We start from the raw sequence: 14,536 nt of genomic DNA, 5'->3' as shown, positions 1-14,536 counted from the left end.
CAAACATTACATAGATGAAAATCAGACACTTTCTAAATTATAAAGAAGACTAGGCGACAATTACCTCTTCCAACACTACTCACTAGACACTGTAATAATGATAATGAGTACTTATCCTGTTATTGACAGTATATAAATCTAACTCAATAACTGATTATCAATTAAAAGTAAAAAAGCCTTAGGAGAGGAGCAAAATTTGTGACACAAAACAAAACCTGAAAAGCGTGCAACATGTTGCCACAGAGTAATAACAAGTTCACACATCAGCCACATACCAGAAAAAGAAGTGGACGCCACAAACAAGTTGAGCAGAGAAGCAGTGCGACGGGATGGTTTACTGTTGTTGCTTGTGACACAGCTGCTGCTGTTACTGCTGCCTCGGGCTGTACCAGAATACAATGAGGCAGTGATTTTGTACTCCGGTGAAACTTTGTGGTCCTGAGTAGGCGTGCTTGTAACGGTGGTAGAAGTTACAGTGGTAATGGTGGATGTGGTGTTTGTGGTAGTACTTACTGAATTTACAGTGACCCCACACCTGCTGTTACCCCCAAATCCCCCTTGATTACCACTACCTGCTGTGGTAGTCGAGGGGGAAGACCTGATCCCCCTTGGAATAGCAAACACTGACGCCCGATCAAGTAAAAACATTTTTTTAGAAGCCCCTTCTTTCCTTAATGGCTTGACAGGCACATTACCTCCAGTGAGAACTCCACCACCGCTAGAACTCCCACCGCCACCTCCACCTCCTCCTTCTTCAAGGGATGACTTTGACTGCTCTGGTTCTGGAGACTGTTGCCCAGACACTGCTGACCCCAAAGAGCCAGCATCTTCAAACAGCATAGGATCTGCACAAAATTAGAGAATCCCCATTATACAGAGACTAAACATTTAATTTTGCATAAAAATATTCTTCTACTAGTCTATGATGTTTTGAACAAAGAAAAGATCCTGGAATCTTTAAATTTAAAATTATTATTTATCAAGAGGGAGGATATTAAGTAACTCAATGCATCAAACTTGACTCATACAGAGATGGCCAGAATAAATTAAGGAGGAAAAATATAATATATATTAAATCTAAGTGATAAAAATTATTTTTAAAATCTATGATATATAGAAATCTAAATTACTTCTGTTAAACCTATGTTTCTTAAAACCATCAAAATCTCAAAAACATAAGAATCTGATAAACTCTCAAAGTTTCCTGATCAAAACATGAATTTCTTTATCTTCTAAAACACCAAATTCACAAAAAATCACAAATTTTTAAGTAATTTGTATTTTTCCTAATATACTTACCTAGAACTACTTTCTGAGGAGTTACTGGTAACTCTTTCCCAACCGACCAGAATTTTGTGTAGTTTACCCTATTCCCATTTTCTATGGGGTGACCTCAGGCGGAGTGATACGCGCCCTGAGGCGACCCGGGGTCGGAGAGTGTGCTAGCTCAGGTCGTGCTCCTCAGTAAGTTTCGTCGGAAAGGTTCTCCTCAGCCCTGCAGGGCCCTCGGGGAAGGATGGGTGGCCCATAACCCGAAAGTAGTTCTAGGTAAGTATGTTAGGAAAAATACAAATTACTTAAAAATTTGTGATTTGTTCCAACACAGAGTACTTACCTAGAACTACTTTCTTAGGAGACTTAAACTTTAGGAGGTGGGAATGTCCTGCAGGGGCTAGGGACCAAAGGTTGGAAGCACGAGGGGAAAAAAGGAACCTAGATAGGGAACTAGGTTCCGACGACCACTACTAGAAAACTGAATGAAAATAGGGGAAACTACCCAAAAAACTATCTTAGTGTCTAAGTGGCTTACCTCTGTACAAACACTTGTGAGACGTTTTCCTTGCTGAAGACGTGTATCCTGGCCGCCAGGGCCTTTTGAGTCACTTCCACGCAGGGGATTAAGGGCCAGGGGAAGGATGATAAGGGGAAAGGTAAGGGATGAACATGTGTCTCTTGGCTTACCGCCCCCGTTTTCCCCGGGGCCATGACCTTAAATCTTTTGAAGGGCCGAAATGACTGGGCCAAGGGCGAACCCATCCAAGGATTTCCTAGAACAGTCCTTCAGGTAATGCTCCGTGAACGTGGACTGTCTGGACCAGGTACCCGCTTTCAGGATTTGGCCTACGGCCATGTTCTTTTCAAACGCTAGGGAGGTGCTAAGATCCCTAATATCATGAGGCCTTGGCTTGCCTGAGAGGGGTTCCTGAAGCATCGTAAGCCCTCTTGATCACTTGGCGTAGCCAGAAGGAGATTGAATTCTTGGAGACTGGTTTCTTCACCCGTCCGGTCGAAACGAATAAACTCTTGATCTCAGGTCGGAGCCTGGATGTCTTTTTCAAGGTATTTCCTTACTGCTCTGACCGGGCATAAGAGCAAGTCTTTAGGATTGTCTGACCGAGGGATCGCTGGGACCGAAAAGCCCTCGAACCGAGGATCCCAACAAGCCGGGTTCTGTGTTTTGGCCACAAAGTTAGGAACGAACTTAAACGAAGCCTCACGCCACCCTTTTGAGTGTGAGACCTCGTACGATAGTCCGTGTAACTCACTAACTCTCTTTGCCGAAGCCAGGGCCAGGAGGAAGACTGTTTTGAGGGTGAGCTCCTTATCCAGGATGTCCTTGATGGGCTCGAAGGGCGGTTCTGACAGGGCTTTGAGTACTCTGGCTAGGTCCCACTACGGTACCCTCAACTCCTGTGGGGGGCATGACTGCTCAAAACTCCTGATGAGCATCGAGATGTGTCGGGAGGCTCCCAAATCAATGCCCTTTAGGAGGAAGACTTGACCTAATGCTGCCCGTACTCCTTTTATGGCTGGGATGGAAGAGCCCACATCGTCTCTGAAGTACACCAGGAAGTCCGCTATGTCGTGGATCAAAGCCCCCAAAGGTTTGATATCCCGGGAAGTGCACTATTTTGAGAAGACTGCCCATTTTGCCTGGTAGACTGCGATTGAGGAACGCCTTAAGTAACCCGACATCCTCGCCGCGGTCCTCGATGAGTATCCATCTTTCTTCAGTAGCCGCTCGATAACCTCCACGCGTGAAGGCGGAGAGACCGAGGGTTTTCGTGAAACCTTTGGAAGTGGGGCTGACGGAGGTCTGGCCTGTCCGGGAGCGGCCAACGAGGAAGAAGGGCCAGTTCTTTTAGGTCTGCGAACCACTCCCTCTCCAGCCACCAAGGTGCCACCAAAGTCATCCGGAGGTTGGCTGTTGCTCTTACTCTGTTGAGGACTTGCCTTATCATCCCGAAGGGGGGGAAGGCGTACACATCGAGGCCGTCCCAGGGGTGTTGGAAGGCGTCCTCGAACGCCGCTGACGGATCTGGGACTGGAGAACAGAACACGGGAAGCTGGGCGTTCAGACCTGTGGCGAAAAGGTCCACTACCGGAGAACCCCACTTCAGTATGACTGACCGAGCTATTCCCGGGTGTAGAGTCCACTCTGACCCTATCACCTGGCCTACTCTGCTGAGGCCGTCTGCCAGGACGCTCTTCTTTCCTGGAATGAACCTTGCTGTGAATTCGATCCCTTCTTCTGCAGCCCATTCCAGTAGTTCTGTCGATAATGCGCATAGCTCCTTCGACTTTAGACTCCCTTTCTTCTTTACGTAGGCTACTACCGTGGCGTTGTCGCACATTAACGCCACTGTGTTCCCCCGGAGGAGGTGAACGAATTCCTGACTCGCCCTCAGCACAACCATCATCTCTAGAACGTTTATGTGCCGCGTTGCTTCCTCGCGCGACCATTTTCCTTTTGTTGACTTGTCCAGTAAGTGAGCTCCCCAACCTTCCTTCGATGCATCCGTAAACAATAGCACTTCCGGAGGGTCGGGTGCAAAGGGCATCCCCTTCTCGGTGTTCGTCCTGTCGTGCCACCACTGCAAGACCACCTTCGCTTCTGGGGAGACCGGAACCACCTTGTGGGGATTTCTTCCTTGGGTCCAGTGTTCCTTCAGGTTCCATTGCACTGCCCGGAGTTTGAGTCTCCCTTGTGGCACTAACTTTTCCAACGACACTAGGTGGCCCAGCAACCTCTGCCAATCCTTGGCCCTCCTGGCTTGGTCCATCAGGAAGGGTTGCAGAACTCGCTCCAGGTTTTCCAACCTCTCCAATGAGGGGAAGGCTCTCACTAGTCGGGTGTCCAGGACCATCCTTAAGTAGGTCACCCTGGTAGTGGAACTCAATTGGGACTTTTCTAAGTTGATTGTGATAACCAACTCCTTGCAGAGACGGAGCAACTTCGCGCCCTGCTCCTTAAGTTCTTCCCTTGAGGCTGAAAGAAGCAACCAATCGCCTAGGTATCGGATCAGAAGGATGCCCTGCTCGTGTGCCCATACGGAGACCATCGTGAAAACTCTTGTAAACACCTGAGGGGCCGTCGACAGTCCAAAGCAAAGGGTCTTGAATTGCAGGACTTGGGTATCCCACTTTATCCTGAGGAGCTTCCTGCTGGAGGGGTGAACGGGGATTTGAAAGTAGGCGTCCTTGAGATCCAGGGATATCATGAAGTCCCCTTCCCTCAAGGCGGCCAACACTGTCCTCGCAGTGTCCATCTTGAAGTCGGTTTTCGCCACAAACTTGTTGAGGGCCGACAGGTCTATTACTGGCCTCCACCCCCCTGTCGCCTTCTCCACAAGAGCCTGCTGTAGAACCCCGGGCCGGGATCTTCGACTGGTTCCAACGCTCCCTTGGAGATCATGGACGACACCTGCTCTTGCAACGCCGCCCGTTTCAAGGAGTCCTTGGGTATCAACCACTCGGCCTGAAGGGCTGGAATGAGAGGGGGAGGTTCTGCTAGGAAGGGTAGTCTGTAACCTTCCCTCAGGATTGTCACTGTCCAGGGATCCGCACCGTAATCCCGCCATGCTTGCCAAGAGTGTTTGAGGCATCCCCTACTTGAGGCTCCTGTAGGAGTAGGGGGCCTCGCCTCCTATCTCCTTCTGGAGGACTGGAGAAGCGGCCGGACCGACCTCTCCTTGAGTTTCCGAAGGACGGTCTAAAGTTTGACTGAGGTGTCGTGATACCTCTACGGGGGGGGGGGGGGACTGTGTTGCTTGCAGCCAAGGATCCGAAGAAGCCTCTCTTCTAGGATGGGCAGGGGATGAACGGGAAGGGTGAAGGACGTCCACGGAGGGTCTCCTGTGTGGTGGGCGTCTCATGGGGGGAGGTCTATGCTCTCCCACGTCTTTCATTTTCCTCACCCTCTCCATCGTCTCTTCCACTATCTTGAGGGGGAAGATTGACTCGTCCCAGACCGAGGTATTCCTCAACTTTCTCGCCTCCCGGTCAGGGAGTTTCCTCACTAATTTGCTGAGGACTGTATCCCTTTTCCTCAGGACCCAATTGGTGGCCTGGGAGAGAGATTGGTACGATAAAAACTTTAAGGCTTTGCCCCCTGAGCTAATCAGCTCTTTCAATAAGGCTTGGTTCTCTGGGAGGGACAGATCATGTGAAGACTGAAAGCCTACCAACGTGCAGGCCCACCAGTCTAACCAGGAGGACACGTAAACCAAGTCTTGGGCCATGTCCTCCATCATGGAGGTCTCCGAAGGGGAAAAACACACCGGGGCCGTGAACGCTCTGTCTTCAGCGGCACCCTGGTTCAACGTGGCAATGGCTGTCTCCACTGCGCGGGGCCCTCCATGACGACCTTCTGGCACGTAGAATCTCTTCTGCATCCTTAGCCCAGGGAGCAGCTTCGAGGAACTTTGACTCCTAGGGGCGTCTGCCAGGCCGGCCAAGAATTTGTCTATATGCTCCATACCCAGCTTGACGTCAGGAGCTAAGGGTAGAGCTAAGGAGGGCTTCTGTTGCACTGGATTCTCCACCAGCCTGCTGAGTCCGGAGAGCCAGGTCTGTTCCGTGGCGGGCTTGGGTTCATCCAGCCGATGGTGCCGTCTTATGAGGGCCAACACTTTTCGATAGGAGGAGATGTCATCCGATGAGCACTCTCCTCCTTCTACCAGGGCCTCCGTCACCAGTCCCTCCGCACGAGTATCTTCGGTGACGGTGGGGGGGGGGGGGGTGACGGTGGGGGGGGGGGTGACGGTGGGGGGGGGGGGGTAACGTTGGACGGGACTGCCTGTGTCACGAGCGGACCCGCAGGGGCGAAGGTATCCGTCATGGGATTACCTTGCCCTGCGGGGTTTCTCGTGTCCGTGGGGTTATCCCGGGCCGTCGGGCACCCTTGGTGCTTAATGAAGTCAGCCAAGGTGCCCGCGGCTGGAGCCACGCCTTCCATCTGGTGGAGCACCTCTCTCCGCAGAGTAGATGTACCGGAGGCCTTCGTGGACTTAGGTGCGTCACGGGGGGCTTGGATAGACCTCCCTTGACGGGGTTCTGGTCCGTAGGCGGAGAAGGAGGGGCGAGACGGTGAAGATGAGGCTCTAGGGAGCCAACCGGAAGCGGCCGCGGCTGTGGTGACCTTAAACAGCTCGCTCCGGGGCACCGTGATGTTCACCCAATCTTTCGACTTACTCCTTTTAGCCTTCTTCTTGGATGGTCTGGACTCTTTCTTATTTTGTCTGGAACGGGAGCGGGACTTCTTCTTTTTCTGGGACCTCTCCCACTTCCTCTTCGTGGACTTGGTTTCGTCCTCCGATGACGATGAATCCGAGGACGAGGAGGATGACGAGGAGGAGAGGGAATCAGCCGAATCGCCTGAGACGTCCAACTCAGCAGGGGGAACTCCATGTCGAATTTCTGGTGCCGCGGGCTGAAGAAAGACGGACGGGAGCATTGACGAGGGCGCCGGGGGAGACCGAGGCACCTTCTTACGGGCGAACCAATGATCAAACTCCTCCTCTAGCCTGAAGGGTGACCTGAAGGGCGTCCTAGGGGGATCCCAAACGGCGGGGTCCAAATTAGACTAACTACCTTTCTCGGCGTCCCCCCCGGCGGCCGAAGCACCTGAAACACATACCCAAGACGCTGGGGAAGAGGTAGTACCCGACTTCCCCCACATAGGGTCTTCAGTAGAGACGGGCCCTGCGGGCACCAGGACCTCGTCTCCCACACACACTCCCGCACCTCCCTCAGGCACCTCACATGCCTGTATCACACCAGAAACTTTCCCCACAGACAATTCAGACTCCTGGGGAAGGGCAATGGGCCGCTTCCCCGCAACGGACTTACCTCATCCCCTACTCTGGGTAGGGGAAGATGGAAGGGAGCCACGTTCCGACGAGGCATCTGGAGACACCAAAGAAGAAGACACGTTAGCTTTCTTGGGCGACTTCTTGGCCACCGCCTTCTTCTTTGTTCCATAAAGGACCCACTGGATCTCGCCTCAGGACTCGCACTCCGAGCACGTGGTGGTAGGGGAGCATACCTTGTCCCTACATGACGAACACAGCGAGTGGGGGTCAACCTCGGGCTTCGAGAGGAAAGCCCCACAAGACTTACCGGCCACAGGCCCAGGGCAACGGCGGGGATGCTCCATAACGAAACACTAACACACCAAGAGACAGAGAGACACAGAGGAAAGGGTAAGGATAAGGACACGGGGACCATGTGGTGGACACAAAGGGTCGCACTGGGTAAGAGAGAGCGCGGCGAGATGTGAATCACGTCGCGACCAGAAACTAACTGAGGAGCACGACCTGAGCTAGCACGCTCTCCGACCCCGGGTCGCCTCACTCCGCCTGAGGTCACCCCATAGAAAATGGGAATAGGGTAAACTACACAAAATTCTGGTCGGTTGGGAAAGAGTTACCAGTAACTCCTAAGAAAGTAGTTCTAGGTAAGTACTCTGTGTTGGAACAAATATACATACATACATATACCAAGGCACTTCCCCCAATTTTGGGGGGTAGCCGACATCAAACAAATGAAACAGAAAAGGAGGACCTCTCCTCTCTACGTTCCTCCCAGCCTGACAAGGGACTCAACCGAGTTCGGCTGGTACTGCTAGGGGTGCCACAGTCCACCCTCCCCCATTATCCGCCACAGATGAAGCTTCATAACACTGAATCCCCTACTGCTGCTACCTCCGCGGTCATCCAAGGCACCGGAGGAAGCGGCAGGGCCTACCGGAACTGCGTCACAATCGCTAGCCATTCATTCCTATTTCTAGCAAGCTCTCTTGCCTCTCTCACATCTATCCTCCTATCACCCAGAGCTTCCTTCACTCCATCCATCCAGCCAAACCTTGGCCTTCCTCTTGTTCTTCTCCCATCAACTCTGGCATTCATCACCTTTAGCAGACAGCCACCTGACTACCCAATCGGCGATGGCCGCGAGTTTTTAAATTGTGCCGTGACGTCAGGGACTAAGCTATATATATAACTACCAGGTAAGTCAGATGTTTAAAATGGCCATTTTTCACAATGTCATTCCTTAATTTCTAAATATAAAAAAAGTCATAGTTAACATTCATCCACTTTCTATACTTCCTAAGAAAGTTCACTTAAACTTCTGACAGGCACATATTCTCATTTGGCCTTTAATTCAAAATATTATAAACATGGGCAGCATGGATCTGGCAAGAAAAATTCTTTTATTTCTTAGTTTTACAATAATAGTTTTACTTAACAGGCCCTATAAGCTGCAAACTTACTTGGCTTTTCAAGACCTGTGTGCTTGGAAAGAGCAAACTGATCAAGAAGTCTCTCAATAGAAAACTGGGAGTACTGATTTAGCAGATCCTGGTGAATCTGTCCCATGGCTTCATGATTACTTTGGAGTAAATTTATATAAGTTTGTACAAACTGCAACATTTGAGCCAGGTGTGCTTCCTCTACAGTCTGAAATTTCTGAAACAAAAATAAAGATGATAAAAACACAATAATACAAATAAACAATCTATTCAAACAAACCCATTACTTATAGTAATCTTCTCATTTGCAATTAAATTTTCTCACACAAAGGTTCTCCAAATGAAATTAAGAACAGCTATAAGCATGCACCCTGCCTATGTGGAAAAAAAAATCCACCAGTTACTGACGGTCAATTTGGTTCATTCTTTTAGTAGCCTTGACATTATGAGCAGGATTATATGGCTGAGTATGAAAAACTTGATTATCAAAATTTTGAAAAATTCCATCTTATATATGCCCGAATCTCATCAAGTACCTAAACACAGTACCTACCTCAAAGGTCAATGAACTTTTGTCAGAGAAAGAACACCGAGTCATAAAGAAAACAGAGTTGTCAATATACAATTGTATAGAACTTGCTAGTGCTAGCCATGGCTATTCTTTCAGTAGGAGTACTTAGAAACATTTTGTCACAAAGGAAAAATGTTATTTTCATTAGTAAAATAAATTTTTGAATATACTTACCCGGTGATCATATAAGCTGTCAGCTCTGCTGCCCGACAGAAAAACCTAAGGACAAAATACGCCAGCGATCGCTATACAGGTAGGGGGTGTACATCAACAGCGCCATCTGTCGAGCAGGTACTCAAGTACTCCAAGTAAACACAGAACCAATTTTCTCCTCGGTCCACTGGGTCTCTATTGGGGAGGAAGGGAGGGTCCTTTAATATATGATCACCGGGTAAGTATATTCAAAAATTTATTTTACTAATGAAAATAACATTTTTCAATATTAAACTTAGCCGGTGATCATATAAGCTGATTCACACCCAGGGGGGTGGGTAGAGACCAGCATTATATGTTTACATTTAAGAGCTAAGTATTTTGTATTTCATTTTAGCAGTTATTCAAAATAACAAACATAAAATAAATAAGTACCTGGTAAGGAAGTCGACTTGAACAATTACTCTGCCTTTTTAAGTACGTCTTCCTTACTGAGCCTCGCGATCCTCATAGGATGCTGAGCGACTCCTAGGAGCTGAAGTATGAAGGGTTGCAACCCATACTAAAGGACCTCATCAAAACCTCTAATCTAGGCGCTTCTCAAGAAAAGAATTTGACCACCCGCCAAATCAACCAGGATGCGAAAGGCTTCTTAGCCTTCCGGACAACCCAAAAACAACAATAAAAAACATTTCAAGAGAAAGATTAAAAAGGTTATGGGATTAGGGGAATGTAGTGGTTGAGCCCTCACCAACTACTGCACTCGCTGCTACGAATGGTCCCAGGGTGTAGCAGTTCTCGTAAAGAGACTGGACATCTTTAAGATAAAATGACGCGAACACTGACTTGCTTCTCCAATAGGTTGCGTCCATTATACTCTGCAGAGATCTGTTTTGTTTGAAGGCCACTGAAGTTGCGACAGCTCTAACTTCATGTGTCCTTACCTTCAGCAAAGCATGGTCTGCCTCATTCAGATGGGAATGAGCTTCTCGAATCAAAAGTCTGATATAATATGAAACTGCATTCTTCGACATGGGTAAAGAAGGTTTCTTAATAGCGCACCATAAAGCTTCTGACTGCCCTCGTAAAGATTTAGTTCGTCTCAAATAGTACTTAAGAGCTCTAACAGGGCATAAGACTCTTTCTCGTTCATTTCCGACCAAATTAGAAAGGCTTGGAATGTCGAATGATTTAGGCCAAGGACGAGAAGGAAGTTCGTTTTTGGCTAGAAAACAAAGCTGCAAGGAACATGTAGCCGTTTCAGATGAAAATCCGATGTTCCTGCTGAAGGCGTGTATCTCACTGACTCTTTTAGCTGTTGCTAAGCAGACGAGGAAAAGTCTTCAAAGTGAGATCTTTAAAGGAGGCTGATTGTAGTGGCTCGAACCTTTCTGACATAAGGAATCTTAGTACCACGTCTAAATTCCAACCTGGTGTGGCCAAACGACGCTCCTTCGAGGTCTCAAAAGACTTAAGGAGGTCCTGTAGATCTTTGTTGTTGGAAAGATCTAAGCCTCTGTGACGGAAGACTGCTGCCAACATGCTTCTGTAACCCTTGATCGTGGGAGCTGAAAGAGATCTTTCCTTCCTTAGATATAAAAGGAAGTCAGCTATCCGAGTTACAGAGGTACTGGTTGAGGATACTGATACCGACTTGCACCAGCTTCGGAAGACTTCCCACTTCGACTGGTAGACTTTAAGAGTGGATGTCCTCCTTGCTCTAGCAATCGCTCTGGCTGCCTCCTTCGAAAAGCCTCTAGCTCTCGAGAGTCTTTCGATAGTCTGAAGGCAGTCAGACGAAGAGCGTGGAGGCTTGGGTGTACCTTCTTTACGTGTGGCTGACGCAGAAGGTCCACTCTTAGAGGAAGCGTTCTGGGAACGTCCACTAGCCATTGCAGTACCTCGGTGAACCATTCTCTCGCGGGCCAGAGGGGAGCAACCAACGTCAACCGTGTCCCTTCGTGAGAGGCGAACTTCTGCAGTACTCTGTTGACAATCTTGAACGGGGGGAATGCATAAAGGTCTAGATGGGACCAATCCATAAGGAAGGCATCTATATGAACTGCTGCTGGGTCCGGGATCGGCGAGCAATAAATTGGGAGCCTCTTGGTCATCGAGGTTGCAAATAGATCTATGGTAGGTTGGCCCCACAAGGCCCATAGTCTCTTGCATACATTCATGTGAAGGGTCCACTCTGTTGGGATGATCTGGCCCTTCCGGCTGAGGCGGTCTGCCATGACATTCATGTTGCCTTGAATGAACCTCGTTACTAGAGATAGGTTTAGATCTCTTGACCAGGTGAGGAGGTCCCTTGCGATCTCGTATAACGTCATCGAATGAGTCCCTCCTTGCTTGGAGATGTACGCCAAGGCTGTGGTGTTGTCGGAGTTCACCTCCACCACCTTGCCTAGAAGGAGAGACTTGAAGCTTCTCAAGGCCAGATGAACTGCCAGTAGCTCCTTGCAGTTGATATGTAACGTTCTCTGATCCGCGTTCCACGTGCCCGAGCATTCCCGACCGTCTAATGTCGCACCCCAGCCCGTGTCCGATGCGTCCGAGAAGAGAACGTGGTTGGGGGTCTGAACAGCCAGTGGCAGACCCTCTCTGAGGTGAATGTTCTCCTTCCACCAAGTCAGTGAAGACTTCATCTTCTCGGAAATAGGGATCGAGACCGCTTCTAGCGTCTTGTCCTTTCTCCAGTGAACAGGTAGGTGAAATTGAAGGGGTCGGAGGTGCAGCCTCCCTAACGCAATGAACTGGTCCAGTGATGAAAGCGTCCCTATCAGACTCATCCACTGTCTGACTGAACATCGGTCCTTCTTTAGCATGTTCTGGATGCATTCTTGGGCTTGACTGATTCTGGGGGCCGATGGAAAAGCCCGAAAAGCTTGACTCTGAATCTCCATTCCTAGGTACACTATAGTTTGGGATGGGACGAGTTGGGACTTTTCCATATTGACCAGGAGACCCAATTCCTTGGTCAGATCCAGAGTCCACTTTAGATTCTCCAGACAGCGACGACTTGACGAAGCTCTTAGAAGCCAGTCGTCTAAATAGAGGGAGGCTCTGATGTCTGCTAAATGCAGGAATTTGGCAATATTCCTCATCAGTTTCGTAAAAACAAGAGGTGCCGTGCTTAGGCCAAAGCACAGGGCTTGAAATTGGTATACAACCTTCCCGTAAACGAACCTTAGAAAAGGTTGGGAATCTGGGTGGATGGGGACGTGAAAGTAAGCGTCCTTGAGGTCTAAAGAGACCATCCAGTCTTCCTTCCTGACCGATGCTAGAACCGACTTTGTCGTCTCCATGGCGAACGTCTGCTTTGTGACAAAGACATTCAGAGCACTGACGTCTAGCACCGGTCTCCACCCTCCTGTCTTCTTCACGACTAAGAAGAGACGGTTGTAGAAGCCCGGGGATTGATGGTCCCGGACTTTGACTACCGCTCCCTTTTGAAGTAAGAGAGACACCTCCTGCTGCAAAGCTAGTCTCTCGTCCTCCTCTCTGTACCTGGGAGAGAGGTCGATGGGAGTTGTTGCTAGAGGGGGTTTGCGCAAGAATGGAATCTTGTACCCCTCTCTGAGTAACTTCACAGATTGTGCGTCTGCGCCCCTGTTCTCCCAGGCCTGCCAGTAGTTCTTGAGCCTGGCTCCCACTGCTGTCTGAAGAAGGTGGCAGTCAGACTCTGCCCCTAAAGGACTTGGAACCTTTCTTCTTGCTCCCACGTTGACCTTCGGCACGAGCACCTCCTCTGCTGGAGGCTCTGCCACGAAAGGGCGGAATGAACCTTGACGCTGGAGTATCCATCCTGGGCCTAGACACAGATGGCAAAGGGGTGGCTTTGCGTGCGGATGACGCAACCAGGTCATGAGTGTCTTTCTGAATCAAGGAGGCAGCAATCTCCTTGATCAACTCCTCAGGGAAGAGGCACTTCGAGAGAGGAGCAAACATAAGCTCCGACCTTTGACATGGGGTTACTCCAGCTGACAAGAAGGAGCAAAGGTGATCCCGTTTCTTGAGGACCCCGGAAACGAAAGAAGCCGCAAGCTCACTAGAACCGTCCCTTATGGCTTTGTCCATGCAGGACATTATGAGCATGGAAGTTTCCTTGTCAGAAGGGGAGGTCTTCCTGCTCAACGCTCCCAAACACCAGTCCAAAGAGTTAAAAACTTCGAACGCTCTGAATACTCCTTTCATCAGATGGTCCAAATCCGAAGGAGTCCAACAAATCTTGGAGCGTCTCATGGCCAGCCTGCTGGGAGAGTCTACAAGACTTGAGAAGTCGCCCTGGGCAGAGGCAGGAACTCCCAAGCCGAGAACTTCTCCCGTGGCATACCAGACGCTAGATCTGGAAGCAAGCTTGGCAGGGGGAAACATGAAAGCTGTCTTCCCAAGTTGCTTTTTGGACTGCAACCAATCTCCCAGCACTCTCAAAGCTCTCTTGGACGAGCGGGCGAGGACGAGCTTCGTAAAGGCAGGTGCGGCAGACTGCGTGCCTAAAGCGAACTCAGAGGGAGGAGAGCGTGGTGCTGCAGACACAAACTGATCAGGATATAAATCCTTGAACAGTGCAAGCACTTTCCTAAAGTCCAAGGAGGGAGGCGTGGTCTTGGGTTCGTCGATGTCCGAGTGCGGGTCGTCAAGATGTGCAGCGTCGTCATCATCAGAGAGCCCATCGTCTGAATGTTGAGGAGGAAGCGGCAAAGGAGTAGGAATCAGCTGGGCGGCTGAGTCCGGCAGCACGGGTGCATGCGTGACTGCACTGGACGCAACGTCATGGAACTGTTGTTCAGTCTGTGAGCTGGCAACAACCAAAGCTGTGTGGGGACGCAAAGCTTCTACTCCTGACTGTGTAGTCTGCTGCGGGCGAGTAGCGGTAACCACAGTGGGTTGCGGAGGTTGACGTACAGCGTCACAACAAAGCAACTTAACTCCACCCTCCTGTTGTTGTGGTAGCTCGCGAACGTCAACGGAGGGTTCCGTGCGTCGGTGAACGTCAACGTGCGGCTGGCAGGGTACACTGCGCATGGGTGGTGGAACTCTCACAGCTGTAGTGCGGGAGAAGGTAGCCTCAGCGTCTGCTGGACGCACAACCGTGGTTGGTTGTAGGCTAACGGGTGCAGCGTCAACCTTCTCCGCACGATACTCCTGCATAAAAGATGCTAACTGCGTCTGCATAGACTGTAGCAAAGACCACTTAGGGTCTACAGCAGCAGGTGCGGCAACAGACGGTGTTACTGCCTGTTGCGGTACCACTTTGCCTCTCTTAGGAGGTGTGC

General features: G+C 49.9%; 1 protein-coding gene across 6 annotated transcripts in view; it reads right to left on the bottom strand.

The window, feature by feature from the left end:
* The window catches only part of LOC137616684 (F-BAR domain only protein 2), a 184,766-nt gene that overhangs the window by 130,675 nt on the left and 39,555 nt on the right, over positions 1–14,536 (bottom strand). For 3 of the 6 annotated variants that reach the window (XM_068346631.1, XM_068346632.1, XM_068346636.1), the window contains exons 6-7: positions 8,555–8,750; positions 276–845 (exon numbers count right to left, since the gene is read on the bottom strand). In XM_068346631.1, the coding sequence (XP_068202732.1) occupies positions 276–845; positions 8,555–8,750 (766 nt within the window). The remainder of the gene's footprint in view (positions 1–275; positions 846–8,554; positions 8,751–14,536) is intronic. The other 3 variants (XM_068346633.1, XM_068346634.1, XM_068346635.1) reach the window with 1 other exon arrangement.

The sequence above is a fragment of the Palaemon carinicauda genome, chromosome 22, assembly GCF_036898095.1.
Source record: "Palaemon carinicauda isolate YSFRI2023 chromosome 22, ASM3689809v2, whole genome shotgun sequence".
Taxonomy (NCBI): Eukaryota; Metazoa; Arthropoda; class Malacostraca; order Decapoda; family Palaemonidae; genus Palaemon; species Palaemon carinicauda.
This window is presented reverse-complemented; position numbering and strand designations above follow the sequence as displayed.